The 16,844-nt window shown below is 40.7% G+C and overlaps 1 protein-coding gene across 1 annotated transcript in view; it reads left to right on the top strand.

The window, feature by feature from the left end:
- The window catches only part of TNIP3 (TNFAIP3 interacting protein 3), a 78,129-nt gene that overhangs the window by 21,324 nt on the left and 39,961 nt on the right, over positions 1-16,844 (top strand). Inside the window, exons 2-6 of the mRNA XM_019522044.1 lie at positions 544-630; positions 4,446-4,529; positions 5,226-5,291; positions 8,138-8,269; positions 14,778-14,906. Of these exons, the coding sequence (XP_019377589.1) occupies positions 544-630; positions 4,446-4,529; positions 5,226-5,291; positions 8,138-8,269; positions 14,778-14,906 (498 nt within the window). The remainder of the gene's footprint in view (positions 1-543; positions 631-4,445; positions 4,530-5,225; positions 5,292-8,137; positions 8,270-14,777; positions 14,907-16,844) is intronic.

Raw genomic sequence — 16,844 nt, 5'->3', positions numbered from 1 at the left:
TTTTTTTTTTTTTTTTTTTTTTACAAGCATGGTTGGTACTTGTCATTAAGTATGACTCACTATTTTTTTCTGACGTAAGCAAATACAGTAAGTCTTAATGTCATGTCAGAAAGTTCTATACTCAGGCAAGGAAAAGGGCTTGGTTCCAACTAGAAACTGATACTTTTGTTCCTAGGAAAAGAATGCCCAGTCCCTGGTGCTATTTTGTGAAAAAAAAATACTCTTCCTTTCCTCATCTGTGCAATTTCCTCTGCTAGCTTAGCCAGTAACAGAGGGAATTGCAATTTACATATATATAAAACTGTACTGCCTCATGTATTAGTCACAGACAACATGCTTTAGACATTCTGGGAAGCCCCTGTTTTGAAGGGGGAAAAAGATAAAATCAGAGTTCCGTCACCTATCTCTTATTCTATATTGCTCTGCCACAGAGGTGTGAGGTTCTTCTGGGAGGATAATGAATGAAAGTTAATGAATTCCCCCCCCCCCCCCCCCATTTGTTGGATAGAGGTATACAATTTATTTCCTTGTCTTGATTTCAAGACTTGCAGCAAAACTGATGTCAGAGGTCATCTTTTATGGGCAGAGATGAGCATAAGCAGCATGGAAAGTTCGGCACAGCAGTCCAAGGTAAGTCTAATGGGAACCAGTATCAGTGATATGTTATTTAATGGAAATATTTAAACTAATTGACATTTATTTACTTGATTTATATGCTTCCTTTCCCAAAAAAAGGCTCGGGGCAGCTTACAATAAGAGATTAAAGTATATCATTTTGTCAATGAACCGTTGTAGTCATACACAGATATTAAAATAGTTTTGTCTCAAGGTTTTAATCTATAGGGTAATATTGGGTTGCTGTACATCATTTTAGATAAATAGTGTGTTTTACTGATATATATTTAAGTGAACCTTAAGAAATTGAACCGTGAGCAGCTTCTGTACTATATAGTGGTAAGCTTATAGCACATAGATGGGAGTAGTCACACTCAGATGTTGAAGGCCCAGATCCTGAAAATACTGAAACACAATGATAGTTCCATGATCTCAGTGTGGGATCCCAAATCCTTAAAGTTAAGCAGGAAGGTGTACTAAGCCCTGTGTCGTATTGGAGTCTGAGTGCTTTGGCACCTCAAGAGCAACAGTAGTGTAAAATTGGCATGAGTATAGGATGCTTCTAGATTTAAGCTAATACAGTGAACTATCAAACTACTCCTACTTATGTTGCAAATGTTAGTGCTCACATAATATATTTTTTACAGAATTATTGTATTTTCAGGAATACCCTTATTGTGCAGTGAAAGAAAAACAAAAAGATAAAACTTACAAGTGTGAGAATGAACCTGTGAGGCTGTTGTTGTTAACCAGATAAACTTGAATAGTCTATTATTTCCAGAAGAAATGCAATTGAAAAAGAATGAAAGGCAAATCCCATTGCCAGATTCATAAGTGTAATTTTAAAATAAATCCAGCTTTTTCAGATTAAGTACTTCAGACTCCACTGGTGTTGATTAGAGTAGATTTAGTCTCATTGTTTTTCATGATTTGCTTATAAAGCCAAACAGACCTTGAAAATATTGCATGATTGTTGCAATGTACTCTTCCTGATAGGTATAGCAACTATCATACATAACTCTGGAGAGCAGAAAAATAAGAGTGATTTATAAACAAACGAAACACCCATACACCCAAATGGAATTTTTTTTCACGCACAAGGATAGTGAGAGAGCCATAATATATTATCAGGGGGTTTTTTGATGAACAACTTTTTGGCAGCATCGAATACAATGCTAACATGTAAATATTACTAAAAGGAACAAGTAGTTTACTTTTGTGAAGTTCTTGGTTGGTGGCTGACTGAATTCTCTAAACTGACGAGAGAAATTGGACTCTGAAGATTCAAGAACTTAAGTACTTCAGTTTTACAGCTTCTCACAGTACTGACCGAAAATTTCCTTGGGTCTTCTAACTAGGTTATTTAAAGCCATGTCCAGACAAGCATGTCTGTGCAGTATATGGCACCGCAGACTTGTCTGTGGCACTACATACCACACATTCAGCTGTTCTCTGCACTGCGATGAAGCAGCATGGGTTTTTTTTGACCCCTGAATATCCATGGATCAAAAATACCTGCATCAAAAAAAAGCTGAGCAGAACAGTGCACATGGAGGTAGCGCACGCTGCTCAAAACCAGAGCCTGACTGGCCAGAGCCACACACTGGATGCTGGCCAGGCTCCATGTGGTAGGATTGCCATTGCTGCAGTCCCAGGAGCCCCTCAAGACCCCAGATAAGGCTCCCCCCCACCTCCCCTACCCCACCTGGGGTAACATGCCGTGTGCCAGAGGGCACATGATACGTTTCAATTACAGTTCTCTTATTCAATGTATCTAGTAGGGTTGTGTGAAATTTCTCCCGGTGCTTCATTTTAAAGCTGTTACAATGCATTTCGAGCTCAAAACAGTGAAATCGAAATGAAACAAAAGCCTTCAAAACAGCTTTGAAATGAAACAAGGGCACTCAAAATGTTTTGAAAGTGTTGAAATGTTTTGAATTTTGAAGCCAGGCCTACATGGCTTCATTGCCAGTCCCAGCTGGCAGCAGCTTCGTGTCGTCTGGCAGGCAGATCGGGGGCCTGCCCACACCTCCGGGAGGGCTGCGGGGCTGTGCCGGACTCCTCCCACGGGTGCGGGTCCCTGATCTGCATGCTGGATGACAGGAGGCTGGTGCTGCCAGTTGGGGCTGGTGGCAGCACTGATCTTCCCAGCGCTGGGTGCAGAATAGCCTATGGGCAAAACATCAAGACAACATCAAAACAGCAAAACAGTTTCGATGAAATGAAATGGAACAGTGCTTTTAAAATGAAATGAAACTCAAAATTAAATACTGTTCCATTGAAACATCGAAACAGAAGTCCAAGTGGAACGGGCCCTACTATCTAGTGTGCATCATAGTTTATCAGGAGAATCTCTGATAGCTTTTTTTTTTTTTTTTGGAAATGACTGTTGTTTGGTTAGCAATATAAAAGTAAAGATTTAGTTGAAACTTCTTCTGAAGAAAAATCCACTTTAAAAATATTTGAATAATGATAGATTAACCTAATACCATAATGGATATAAATAACTTGCTGTTCTTTTCTGCAGTACCTTTTAAACCCATTGTGCAGACCATTATTATTTGTCTAGTCCCGCAAACACTTATTGCCAGGCATCATCCAGGTGCTAACTATACTGTCATACTAGTGATCATTAATGATTGGGATGTTTCATGCTTATTACTGTGCCTAGAGTGGTTTGCAGCCTAGAACCCAAATCCTATTGTTTTAAGAGGCAAAACATACTTGTAAGGTTAAAAAAAAATAGAATATCAACTTAACTAGTAAAAAGAAAGTATTCTTTATGTAAACTGCTATTTAAATATTTAATCCGTAATGCAGTCAAATTTCACAATGGGCATGTCTACTTGTGTGCTTTACTGAGTAGTAGACTAATTTACTGCATAGTAAAGCATCACCGTCTACATGTGCGTGGCAATTGGGCCAGTGTAGACTAATTGACTAATTGACAGTGCTATTGGACAGTCCCAGCAGACACAGGTACTATCTAACAGCGGAGTGAATTACTGCGCTTAAATACATGTGTAGACAGTGATGTTGGTTAGCAATTGAAAAATTACATCTACCAGTCTGCTTATACTCTGCTGTAAAGACAGATTAGTTTACTCTGACTCAAATTGCACTGGAGTTTATTTGATCACATTAGTTGAACATGTAGATGTGCCCGGTGAGTTGCAACCTTACCTGTTATAAACAGGTGTCCCAGATTTCAGTGGGCCCTAACATACATTCACACTATAGCTGCTTTAAGAAATAACTAGACATTGCCTAATTAAGTGGATCATCTGATCCACTTCATTGATTAATACTCGTTGTCCATTGTCCTGTTCCCCATGAACTGGGACACACTCCTGGGAATCTCTGGGACTCATCTCTGTAAGTGGGAAAGCTGGGGTTCCCAGCTTATCGAGAGGCACCCTGGAGATTCTGAGAGCACATCTATGGAAGAGGGCAAGCCAGGCAGGTACTCCTGTGGCTTGAAGAGTATGCAGCCGGGGCCTGCCCAGGGTAGCTGCAGAGTGTAGACAGATTCAGGCTGTCCAACCACTGCTGCCATAAAGCAAATAGACATCCACTGTGAAAACATGGCACAAACTATTGCTGTCTTTTTTTTTTGTCGTGGCAAAAAATGACGGCATTTGTGACATGTTAAAAGGCATAGATATCTATTTGCTTTCACTGTGTTACCATAAAACATTTCATGGTGGTACAAAGGTGATATCCTTTTCCAGCTTTACAGCAGAGTGTAAGCAGTCTGTACAGTAGATGTAAATTAGCATAATTTTGGAGGACTTATTTTTAAATGTCCTTTTCTCTCTCCTTATTTGAAGTGTTTATTGCTGACAAAAAAGAAGAGCACATCCACAGATACTCTTGAACAGCAGATCATTTCATTGGAAAGACAGAGACAAGAGGTAATTTTAAGTCTCCCTTTAAAATTCTAATAATTACTTATAATATATTAGAATGACACAGGTTGTAGCTGAACTGAAACAAATGGCTTACTGTGAAGCTAACTAGAAAGAAATGGGAATTTTTTTTTTTCATATGTACCATAAAAATATGCCGGTATTAATCCTACTGCTAAATTTTTATATGCTATTTATGTGTATAATGAGACCCAATTCTTGCTTGCCTTACTTACTTACATGAACTATCTTGCTAAAGTCAAAAGTACTTCTGTATAATTTGGCTACATAAAAACACCTGGTTTAAAGGTTCACAGATGTTATTAACATGCTTATTTGAATTAATTAAACTGTAAACTGTAGATAAGGAAAAGCGTGGGATGGCTTTAATAAGAATCTGCATGGGCGTGGTAGGTTGGCATTTGCATTATTAACCATGAATTACCTGCTATTTGCCATGTGTCTGTATGATGCAAATATCACTTCGTGAACTCAGAGTCACTGCACCTTGACTGCACTATGGGTGAAAAATAGCAAAGAATTGGCAGATATGCCACAAAAGTTTGCAACCTTTGAACTTTCATTTCCCCAAGGTGAATTAATGAGGTGATGTTGAACAACTTTGCTAGCTAGTTTGTTTTTATCTAAAAATGCATTGTAAGTAAATTTTGTTGACTGAGGATTACTGGTTGCTAATTACAGCTGCTGGAGGTGAACAAACAATGGGATCAACAATTCAGGAGTATGAAAAAACAATATGAAAGAAAGGTAACAATTTTGACTGTTTTTGTGTAGGTCAGAAAGTGCTACCAGCTGACAGTGGCTCCATCTTTAAATACAAGGCAGACCATAGCTATGGTGATTTTTTTTTTTTTAAACAGTATAAAAACATTCACATTATACTTTCACTCCCACAGAAGGAAAAACTAAGATGTTTCCATATAAAATATAAATTAATGAGATTATGATTTTTCTAGCAGTTGTTTACTGGAGATGAGATTCATAGTGGTTAGATAAATAGGTCTTTTTGATCCAAATGGCATCCTCATGCCCTCCACAAGTTCATAAAACATGTCAAGTCAGGTTTCCTTTACAGGTGTGTGGGGTGTGCCAAAGACATTAAATATGCATGACAGATCCAGGGACCCTCACCCCATTCTCAGTGCTACTTTCCAAATTGGTTTATGAATCACTAGATTGAGGCCCCTTAGAGTGTGAAAGGGATCTTATCTGAAGCTCTACCTCTGGTCTCTGTTATGTAGGGTTACCACCATATTTCCTGTTTCAAAAAAGAGGACACCTGTCAGAGGCGGGAAGAATATGATTGTGGGGGGCAGCGATATGCCCATGCCCTGCTATTGCCCCTCACTCCCAACCCACAATACAGAGTGCGGCATGTGAAGGCATTTTTCATGGCATGCATGCCTTGTGGTGGACAGCATGGAAGGGGCCAGGACTACACTGTCACAACAAGGATTGGCCCCCTCACAGCTTCCCTGCCACCCGTTTCAACATGGCAGTATTTTACAAGTTGAGGTTGTGGGTGTTTTTGGCATGCTGCCCAAAAATATTGCCAATCCCTACCCTACTGTTACCCCTAGGAAAGACTTCTGTACTCTCTTTTTTTATTTTAAATAAATATTTTTGTTCCCCTTCCCTTGTTTGCATCAAAGTATCAGGTTTCTTTTTCCCCACCTGTTGATATGTTCCATGGCCATTTCTTTGAAAACATTGTAATTAATTGGCTTATAAAAATGGTGGCCTGTACCTTGTTTTTTCTTTTTCTTTTAAGTAACAAGTGATCAAATAATCGTATAAAGCAATGCAAGCATGCTTGTAGTGCTTTATAAGAGAATGAGCCCCTCCACTTATTTTTGCCAGACTCCTGCTCTTCTCTGGGCTGAGCCCACCCAGAATGTAGCAGTGACAGCCAGGTAGGCAGATTAACTCTTTGCTGCTTGCTCCCCCAGGACAGACAGAGTGGGCAGCTACAAGTATATAGAAGGGGAGGGTACAGCAATCAGGGATCTGAGGTACTATGGAGGCTAGGGGGAAGGTAGTGGCCCAATATGGGCCAGCATAGGAGGGGGAGGCAGGTGGGGTATTAACATTAAGAGTAGCCTAGAGTGGCTACATCTTAGAATGACATAAGATAGGTAATATAGGATCAGAGATAATCCTGCCCTGAACTGGGGCACTTTTGAGCTGCTTAACCAAGTGTTTAAAATTGGTTTCAGGTGTTAATAATGGATGGGCCAGGTGTTAAGAGCTCCAGGAGCCACCCAAAATTACCCTGTAAAAAGGCCCTTTGTCTCTGAAATTTTCCAACCAGCTCTTGTAGCAGGATAAGTGTGTTCCCCTTCCCACCTCTCCACCAAATGCTTACAAACATTCAAAATGTTTGTACAGACAGACATATAAAAAGCCTGAGCCTGAATTGACTCAATCTTTGCAGGTTACTCTAACCTGGCTAGGCTAAATCCGCTTTGTAACTGGACAGACATCCCAGAAATGCCAGCACATGCCTGCAGTGGCTCAGGCTAGAAGCCAGAGGGTGGAGGGGTGCTAGAGCGCCCTTCCCTTGAACAGTGCTGAACTGAGGCCCTGGCAGTATTCTTTGGTTAGAGAGGGGTTCCCCTACTTCTGACCAGCCCAGCAGGGAATTGATAACAGTGTTTATCACCCCTAACTCGGTGTTTATCATCTCATTAAGGAAACAACACAGGGACATTACCAGCTACTTGTTGATTCTCCCTTTGTGCTGTCTACCACAGCATGGACCATAGCCAGCATGTAGTCTGCTAGCTAATGCTGTGTAAGGCAGAGGGGATGGTGGAGTCCCTGCTTAGCAGGGAGTTGTGAGGGGGAAGCCAGGTAGACGCCAGCAGTCTGTGCAGAGCTACAGCCAGGGAGCAAAGGGAGGGGCCAACTCTGCTGTGGAGCAGAGAACCCCGCCCAGCCCAGAGAGCATGCCGAGATGCTGGGGGTGTCTGGTTTATCTTAAATCAGCAAGGGGTCTGGGACAGACATTGCATTAACTGGTTTGAGCCAAATCAGTTAAGTCTGATACTACATTAAACCAGGTTTATCTCAAACCGGTTTCAGCCATTTTCAAACTGGTTTATATGCATTGAACTTCTGTTCTGTTACAGGTTTAAACCAGTTTCTGATCACTTAAACAGATTTATGTGTAATGTCTGTCCCTAGCCAAAGTGCTAGAGTGAAAGGGAGAAAAAGAAATCAAAATGACTTGGTTGTTGCATGATCAATAATTTTGCTCTTCTGATTGAATGACATCATTGCAGAGGGAGCTCACAGTGGGATGAAAAGAGCATTAAATTCATAAAGAAATGCAGATCTTCAGCTTCTATGGATTGGCAGCATCATCAATAATGGAGCTAACTGGATTTGTACCAGCTAAGAATTTGGCCCCATAATCTTATGGAGAAAGCCTGGTTTGGAAAAGGAAGGGAAAAATATTCACTCCTAACCGAATCCTGCTCTTTCTCTGCCTAGTTACTGAGAACAAAGATTTTGAAGGAGTTTTAAGGATGCTGCATCACTCAGCATCTTAGGCTTGAATCAGCCTGTGAGTGTGTGCGCTTGCTTTGCAGCTTGCAGAAGTGAAAGCAAAACTGGATGCATCACAGAAGAGAGTGCATGAGCTGGAGGAAGAGCAGTACCAAAATCAGCAAGAATGTGAAGGGCTGAGAGGCCTGGCCAGAGACAAGTTCCTTCAGGAAGTGGTAGGAGGATTCCCCTACGTTACCCTTTTCTACTGAACTGTTTGCTTCCAAGGTGCTACGTGCATTTTATTTCCTAGTAAGAGATGGGTTACTCACCAGCAAGAGGAGAATAGCACGTTGGGCTTGTTCTCAGGCATTATGTTGGTGAAGTGAGGGGGTGGATGAGACTTCAGATCAGAGATTCTCCACTGGGGAGGAAATAACTTCTGTGTCACCCCAGAAGTAGATGGAAGACTAAATGAATAGACTATTGGTGGAGAGGAAGGGTGAGCGTGGGAAATTTAAACAGTGCTTTCACAGTAGGTCCATGTTAGTCAGGAGGCAAACTAAGGTATTTATACATAGAGAGAGAGAGAGCACAAGCTTTCATGAACCCAAGTTCACTTCATCAGATGCTGTGAAAGGATGTTCAGAAAGCAGAGTATAAGGAGAGATAAATTAGAATACAAAAGACAAGGCAGATGGGATAGAGAGATAGATAGGGGGCAGAGTGGGGAAGGGGGCAGTGCTAGGAGAGAGAAGCAAATGAGAACTAAATCTATAGGAGCCACAGGTCTCAAAAGCTTACCTAAGTAATGAGATAAGAATACAGATCAGAATTAGTTCTGTACCTGTCCCCTTCCAGCTTGCTCAGTTTTCAAGTGAGTTTTCTGTTTGTTTCCAATAAAAAAAAAATACTGCAGGTATTTGAGTGACCAATAATACTTTCAGCTGTATATCTACATGTTTAAATGTAAATACACAATGATTTTTACTGCCTTGTATTATCAGAATGGATGTTTGAAGTACATATCAAAGCATGTATAAAGTTCTTCTTTATCTTAGTAACATTGGAGCCTGATCCTGCAAAAAAAAAATACGGTTTTCTACTGTGATCATGTCAATTTATATCAGAGTAGTGGATACACTGCACCCTGTAATAGGAATGGATCACATCTTAAGACTTGAAGTTGGGGTTTTCTTGCAAGGCCTGAAGCCACAGCTCAATCTGGAAGCAGTATAAGGCACAGGTCATTTCTAGGATTCAAATACTGGAGTTTGTCATTAGCAGCTGTATCATAAACTGAGCTCTTCTCCCCCCACCCCCAACTCATATCTTTGTAGGTAAAACTTGTCATGTCATCTGCGAACATAGCAGTGATGGTTTGTAATCTTATATAATTGCTCTGAATTTAGGAAGGAAAAGGGAAAAGAGACCCAGTTGTGTGAGGTGGATCAGCTGAAGAACTGTGAGGTGTTCAAGCAGATATTTTTTCTCATCTAGCTCAAGCCCTACTTTAGCAGAATGGGACTACTCATATGCTTGTAAAGTTAAAAATCAGCTTAAGGACCTTGCTCAATGAGCCTGTGTCTGATCTTTCTTCCTGTGGAGATTAGAGATCTAGCATACCGGAGACTATGGTTGAATGCAACAGCTGACTCATGATACAGACCCTTACTTTTCTACTGTATGCCCCCTAACAAAGAAAGGCTCTAAACCAGCATTGACAATTGTCCATAAATGGGTAGCCTTTAAAAATGACTAAAAATGCTTGTCTGTAAACTCTGTTTTTTTTTTTTAAAAAAAGCTAAGAAAGCATGAGCTTGATTGAAGATCTGCCTTCCAAATGAGCCTGGATGCAAATATTGATGGACAAACAAGGCATAGCAGCATCGTCTTGTGTTTAAGCAGGAGTGCAGCAGCCACCAAGGAGTCTCAGTCTGGTCTTCCTAGCCCAGTGGTTCTCAACCTTTTTTGTACTGGGGCCCCTTTGTAAACATCAACAGTCAATCCTGACCCAGTGCCCCTCACTCCTTACCTGCTGCCCCCCACACCCAAGCCTCAGCTGCTCAGTGTGTGAAGCAGGGGATGGTTGTGTGGGGCAAGGGGGGGCTCAAGCAGCCCCTTGCATGGTGGATGGGTCAGTATTGACCTCAAAAGATGTGGGCAGTGGGGTTCTCCAAGGCTCGGTCCTTGGGCCAGTGCTGTTCAATATCTTTTTCGGTGACCTGGATGATGGCTTAGAAAGCACTCTGTTCAAATTTGCAGATGACACCAAACTATGGGGTGAAACAAACACACTGATTGGTAGAAACTGAATCCATGTTAACCTGGACAGGTTAGAGAAGTGGGTAGAAAACAACAGGATGCAGTTCAACAAGGACAAGTACAAGGTGCTGCACCTAGGGAGAGGGAATCACCAGCACACCTATCAGCTGGGAGATAACCTTCTTAGCAGTGCAGCGGAGGAAAGAGATCTTGATGATCTTTTGAGGTCCCTTCAAACCCAAATATCTATGAATCTATGCTGGAACTCTCCCAGCACACAAGGGAAAAACCAGTTTCCCACATTTTTCTCCTTTAAAGGAGAATCCATTTTTAAAGTTTGTTGATCCACTTTTAAAGTCTGTCTGCAACCCTTCCATATATTCTTGCAACCCTCTTTTTGGGTTGACAATCAGCTGATTGTTGTTTGAGGTCCCAGAACCACAAGAGAGCTAGTTTGAGACTAGATGGTGTGGGGGCTGGGACAGAAAATCAGCTGATTGTTAGTCCCAGCCCTGGGACTGCACTGGAGTCTGCAACCAGCTTGGATGCAGTCCCAAGGGCTGAAACTGGCAGTTAGCTAATTTTTTATTCTAGTGCTGGGACTACGCTGGAGCTAGTTTAAGACTCCTGTGTGGTTTGGGGCTGGGACCCACAATCAAATTATAGGTCCCAGCCTCGAGATCACGACTGATCATATTATTTCTATGGAGCAGTCCAATGTTAGTTCAACATGTGTTCCTTAATATAATCTGGAAACACTTGCTGGAAAATCTTAAATTTGATACGACACAAGCGCACTTAGCCTGTATCATCCTGCTTGAACGTGCAGGCCCATGAGTTTCAAGTGCATTTAACATGTGCTAATGTCTTATGCAACCTGGCCCTTAGACTATTAACAGTTTGAGGTTCACTTAATATTTAATGGTTATGGTTTTCTCTAAGGTTATGTGTATATTGCTTTTCCCCCTATAATAAATCCTGTTTTAGTTGATCATTGTTTGTGCATGTGTAAGTTTGTTTGCATCCAGTTAATTTCTTTTCCCCCAGGCTTCTGGGTGGGGGCTTGAGCCAGATTTAGAAAACTGGTGTTAAAGCCCTAAGTCTGAACCAGCCTCTTATTACTGGCATCCAGGGCAGGCTTACAATTTCATTATGTAAAATGTGTGATAAAAAGTAAAAAAGTTCAGTTGTCAGTAGAAAGATTGCAGGTTGTCATAAAAAAAAAATCTTGGGTGGTAATCCAGTTCTAAAGGTTCAAAACTATACTACATTAGCCTCTTAAGACATTAAACTCTTAGACCTTTGCTGCTCTTGAATTCTCAAGATCTTTCATAATTGGTCAGAAATGTAGATATGTTGCCTTTTTAAACCAAATATCTCTTCATGCAAAGAAGTGTTGAAAAATATGCAGTTTTTGCAGCTTTGTGGTGACTGTCTGGGCAAGGTGGTTTTCATAGGATTAGTCTCATAGTGATCAGAGTGTGTTGGGTGACACTGGTTGTAGTAGGTGACTTGCTGCTGGCACACTGATAAAGTAGGACTGTGCAGGGCTCTGAGACATCTCTATACTATTCCCTTTTCTTTGAAAGCTTCCAGTCATTCATGATTGCCTGGATTCAGTAATCTCAAAAAATTGACTCTAGGATACCTGTCAAAGCCCTTCTTCTGACAGAAGTGACTTGCGAAGTCATGGGTATTCTTTTAAGCTCATGTTATGTTTCTTTATTCTATGCTAGTTCCCTTTATGTTTAGATTGGTCTGGTAGTTGTTATTTTGGACATCCTAGTGTATTTCCTTCTTTGTCTGTATTTTACAGTAAGTTCCTCCTTTAAAGTAATTCCTGAGAAGAATCTCCTACTTCTAGAGAACTATATTTTTAGCTGCCCTGTGTCTGAGGGTAGGATAATTTTTGGGACTTGGATAGCTGGGTGTTCCTCAGATCTACAAAAAGTCTGTCTGATAAATTCTTTGTTCATGTGCTTGTAACCAGTGTGTTGGATTAAGTTGCTTGGGACTGTTATGAACTAGTTGGCAGGCTCATCCACTCATCCATCTCTTGCTTGTGCAACTGAGATCATGCCTACATGTAGAGGTGTAGCATAAAATACTTATCCTGTTCTTATCTAATATGTAAACAGTTTGTCTGTAACTGTATTGAACTGGTTTAGCTCAGCAGTTGTGAAGCCACTGGAAAGGATAACATACGCTGTGGCAGGTGCTGTTGGTATTAGCAAGCCTCTCTTTTTGGCTGAGGATCTAAAGACTTTCAAGAATGTGCTTACTCAAGAATAGCCATCCCTTAGCATTCGGACGCTTGGGAAAAGGCTGCGTCAAATGCAGCTGTTCCTGCGTCTTTATCAGACTGTACGTATTTCCTCTTTCTTTTGCGGAGGGATTGGAGTATAGGGTATGGTGGTATAGCCCTTTAAAGGATGCCAACTGGTATTGTTATGAGTTTAGCCTTATCTTCAGTTTCCCCTATTTTACTTTCCTTGATAACAAGCAGTCTGGACTCACCGTGCCAGTTCTCACTGGCTGTGTTTTTTAGGCCATGTCCCTTTATTTATTTTCACTACAGTTTCCTATGAGACCTCTTGCTGTAACTATTCAACTAGGAAAGGCTATCAAGTCATCCATGTTCAGATTTCATTGGATCTTTTGTCCCCAGCTAACACCTTTGAAAGGGATCCGAATATTGATGGCATGATCTTAAATACAGATCACAGAACAAAAAAGAAAGAGGGAAAGGAATTGATAAGCAATCCTTCTAACACACTTGTCACTCATAACAAACCTGCACACACCTAATAGCAAAACAAACTATTTTCCAAGCTACAAATTTGTATTTTGCATATGCTGGGATTTAGAGAATTGGGAGTTATGGGAGACTTTAGAGAGAACTGCAAGTACCAAAGCAAGAAGAGATCGAAATATTTATGAGGATTTAAGGATTTTTAAAAAGTAATTTGCAAAAACTGATCTCTAATTAATCAGGAGATACCCTGGTATCCTTTCCAGTTTGTTTTCAAGAAATTAAATATTTGAAGTAATTTGGGTTCTATTGAGAGAAGCCATATCACCTGTAAATGTATATTGCTTTATTAGTGAGTAGATGTGCACATGGACTTTTTGCCTGTCATTTAAGCAGTAACTACGTAGTAGCTAACTGAACAGAGGCACACCTGTTCCACATAAGACAGGGTTTTATAGTCCCTTGTGTGTTTAAACACAGCAGATTTAGGATCACTGTCATTTGTTTCTTTATTGCCCAAGGCAGCTGCATTAGGAAAAGTCTTAACAGTAAGACTTTTGTTTTGTACAAGAAGAAACAAGCTTTTAAAATTAAATTAAAAAAACTCAAAATAACTTTGATCTAACCCAATCTACCAAAGTTGCCTAACAAGGAACGTGCTTACCTTTGTGAGAGCAGTTGGTCAAGAACTTGTGCAATACTAGTCACATTGGGAGTCTATTTCTGATCTCTGCTCCATCCGGTTGTAAATCAGGAGTAGTTGCATTGAAAGTAGTACAGTAATACCAGCCTATATCTGGTGTGTGATCAGAATCAGACTGTAAGTTTAACAAGCCTGTTCTGTTAATTCCTACATCATCATAAAGTAACATAGTGCTGTCCTTAATGGGAATAGCACTGAATCAGCATATAGATGTGGGTAAGCTCCAGGCATCACAGCTGGGGGAAAGGTGTAGGAAGGTGTCTGTGAACTACTTTAGCTGCTCTCTGATCCTGCATCCTGCTGGGACTTAATCTTACCCCTAATGCAACTATCTGCATGCACCATGTAGAGATACTGGAGCATTAAATGAGCTACCTTGAATACCAGAGACTATACAGCATGATGATGCTTTGCCTGGGCAAATATGCTCCACTTCTCAGCATAGCTAATTAGCTGGAGGAAGTGCTGTGCTACCATGGTAATACTTTTTCCAGTAACCTGAGGTAGCTTTGATAGCTTTGTCAAGCACTGCATTGTGCTATGTAGAAGTATCTTCAGAGAAGCCTCCGGGCTGCCGTAAACTATCATCTGCTGTGGCTCTCACATAAGTATTCCACTACCATGATTGCTGGACCACTGCTGAGATCATGTGAATTTGCCACTTATACCAGGGGTTAATGTGGGGTTGTGTAGTCCTCTCTGTGCTGCCTCATCTATTTAGCCACATGGTTTTTTGGCTCTTTTTGTGCAACCAAGGACCACAAAATGGGCACAAGGGGACCAGGATTTGGTCTGGCATGTTGTCCTTCTATCTAATAATAAGGTGATTGGTGGATGCAGCCTCAAAAGACTTTCTAAGGTTCTGCTAACTCTTTGTTCTCCTGCTTCTTTCTCACCATCACTTTGGCATAATTCCCTGGAACAGCAGTACAACACGATTGCCAGATGGAAGAGATTCTGAAAATCATTCTTGGAAAATTCTTCCAGCTGCACTGAATCAACTTATATATATTTTACATTCCAGAAAGAGCAAGAAGTCCAGAATGAAGCCTTGCATGGAATGAAGGAAGAGAACAAGCGTCTGAAAGAAAAAAATGCTTCAATGGCTAGAAAACAAGAGCACTATGAATGTGAAATAAGTCGCCTTAATAAGGTATGAACTTGGGGAGGGCCATTTGATAGGAACTTCGGCTTTAAATGTTTTTGCACCTTAATACCTGTCATTATTTCGAGGCTTTTTGCAGCTGGCCACTTAGGTAGCATGGAAGTTCATGAAGGTTGAAGAGAGAGGGCTTTCTTAACTATCCAAGATGTGCATCTGTTGTGCTGCTGTGGTTTCCCTAGCAGTGGGCCCTTTAGTCACAAATCCATCACTATAGGAAGATATGGTTAGGAAGGGGCTTACCTAAACCTGTATTTATAGCATAACACTTTTGGCAGACGGTGGAGTTTGTGCTGGGAAGAGGAATATACATTTTTGTAGACCACAGTTCTGACCGCTCTCTCGCACAAGTTCACCTGTGCTGTTGATTCTCTCTGCCCAAGTGGGGTGACGTTTCCTTCTGCTTGAACAAAGAAAAAAATAAGACAAATATCACTACAATAGCAAAGGAACCAAATGAGACTCATGTCTGTGCTCTCTGACGTATAACTCATCTTCATCCTTTACCATCACAGAAAAGTCTGGCCCTTTGTCACTTTAAAAGCAAAGATGCAAATCCTAGAGCAGGTTTTCAAAGGGGGCTTCAACCTGGTTTCAGTATATGCACACGTGAGGTTGTAGTCGCAAACATTTGCACATGGATATAATAAATGTTTTCACTCAAATTCAATTTATTTGCTGGTAGAAGGTGCTATGAGTGCTGAAACCACTCATAGCACCTTCACAATTTCACAAACCAATTATCTTAGCTGTATGTATCTCTGTATGTAATTTATGTTCAAAAGCTTTCAGGCCATTTTTGAAAATATGGGCCTGTGTATGAGGTGTATTTGACTAAGAACTTTTTTACATACTTCTCATGCTTCCAACTTTACTTGACTACCTGTATTTTTAGGATTATTCAGTGATTCAGGAGAAAAAGGCAATCTATTTTTAAAGAAAGGGGCAAAGCAATAAACATAATTTTGTTTAATCTGTAGCTTGGGTCTAAAGCAGTGGGTCTTTTCTAACAATTCTGCATCTCCTGGTAAACCACACAAACTTCCTGAGGAAATGCACTTCTCTTAAAAGTTACTGCCATGTAATTTTTTGATGCACAAGCAAGAACACCATGACGTACAACATTCAAAGCAAGGAAATTTACAAGTTTTCTTACAAAAGAATGTAACTGAACTTGTGGTCTCAAGCTCTGTTTGATATATACTGGCAGGACCTGTTTGAAAAGCTTGCATGATTTCAGTTCCAAAGGTTTCGTGTCTAAAACAACTTTCAGGTATTCCATTTTAGTCTGTTTTCCTGGAATCTTGTGGGTAGAATTAAGAAGAAAGAGGGTAAATGTACCCATGTCGTAAGAGCTGTGCTGCTGCAGCTCTTACCAAATGGCTCTTACCATTGCTCTGTCACACAGTTAACTAAATGGGAGGGGTGGGGGCAGAGAGGAAGAAAGAGGCAGAGAAAGATGCTCTCCCTGGTTTTCTGTGGATCATTCTATAAACATTTCTCTACTATGGAAAAAAACATAAGATTGGAAGGATATTATGGGTCCCTTCTTATGATAAATAGTCACTTCTGATAATATTGTTAAAAAATTATCAGGCTGTTTCTTATAAAAACCAGTCAGGTTGCTGCTCCAGTGTTTCTCCAGGGAAACTGTTCTAGAATCTTTGTACTTCTAATGTTTACAAACCCTCTTCTGATTTCCTGTCTAAATTGATTCCTGACCAGTTTAAACTTGTTTGCTGTTCTGGCAGCACTGTCCTGCAACTGAAATAGCTGTTCTCCCTTCCTGGGCTTTACCCTGCTTGATACAGTTATGAGAAGCAATTTTTATCCTGCCCACCCCTGCCCCCTTGACTTATTTTAATAAGTCAAACAAGCCAAATCACTTAGTCTCCTCTCATAGGCCAGGTACAGACATTACACTTACTG

Source organism: Gavialis gangeticus, unplaced genomic scaffold (assembly GCF_001723915.1).
Source record: "Gavialis gangeticus isolate Ggan-Ray unplaced genomic scaffold, GavGan_comp1, whole genome shotgun sequence".
NCBI classification, from domain to species: Eukaryota; Metazoa; Chordata; order Crocodylia; family Gavialidae; genus Gavialis; species Gavialis gangeticus.
The sequence above is the reverse complement of the archived record's forward strand: the minus strand, read 5'-3'. Positions and strand labels throughout refer to the sequence as shown.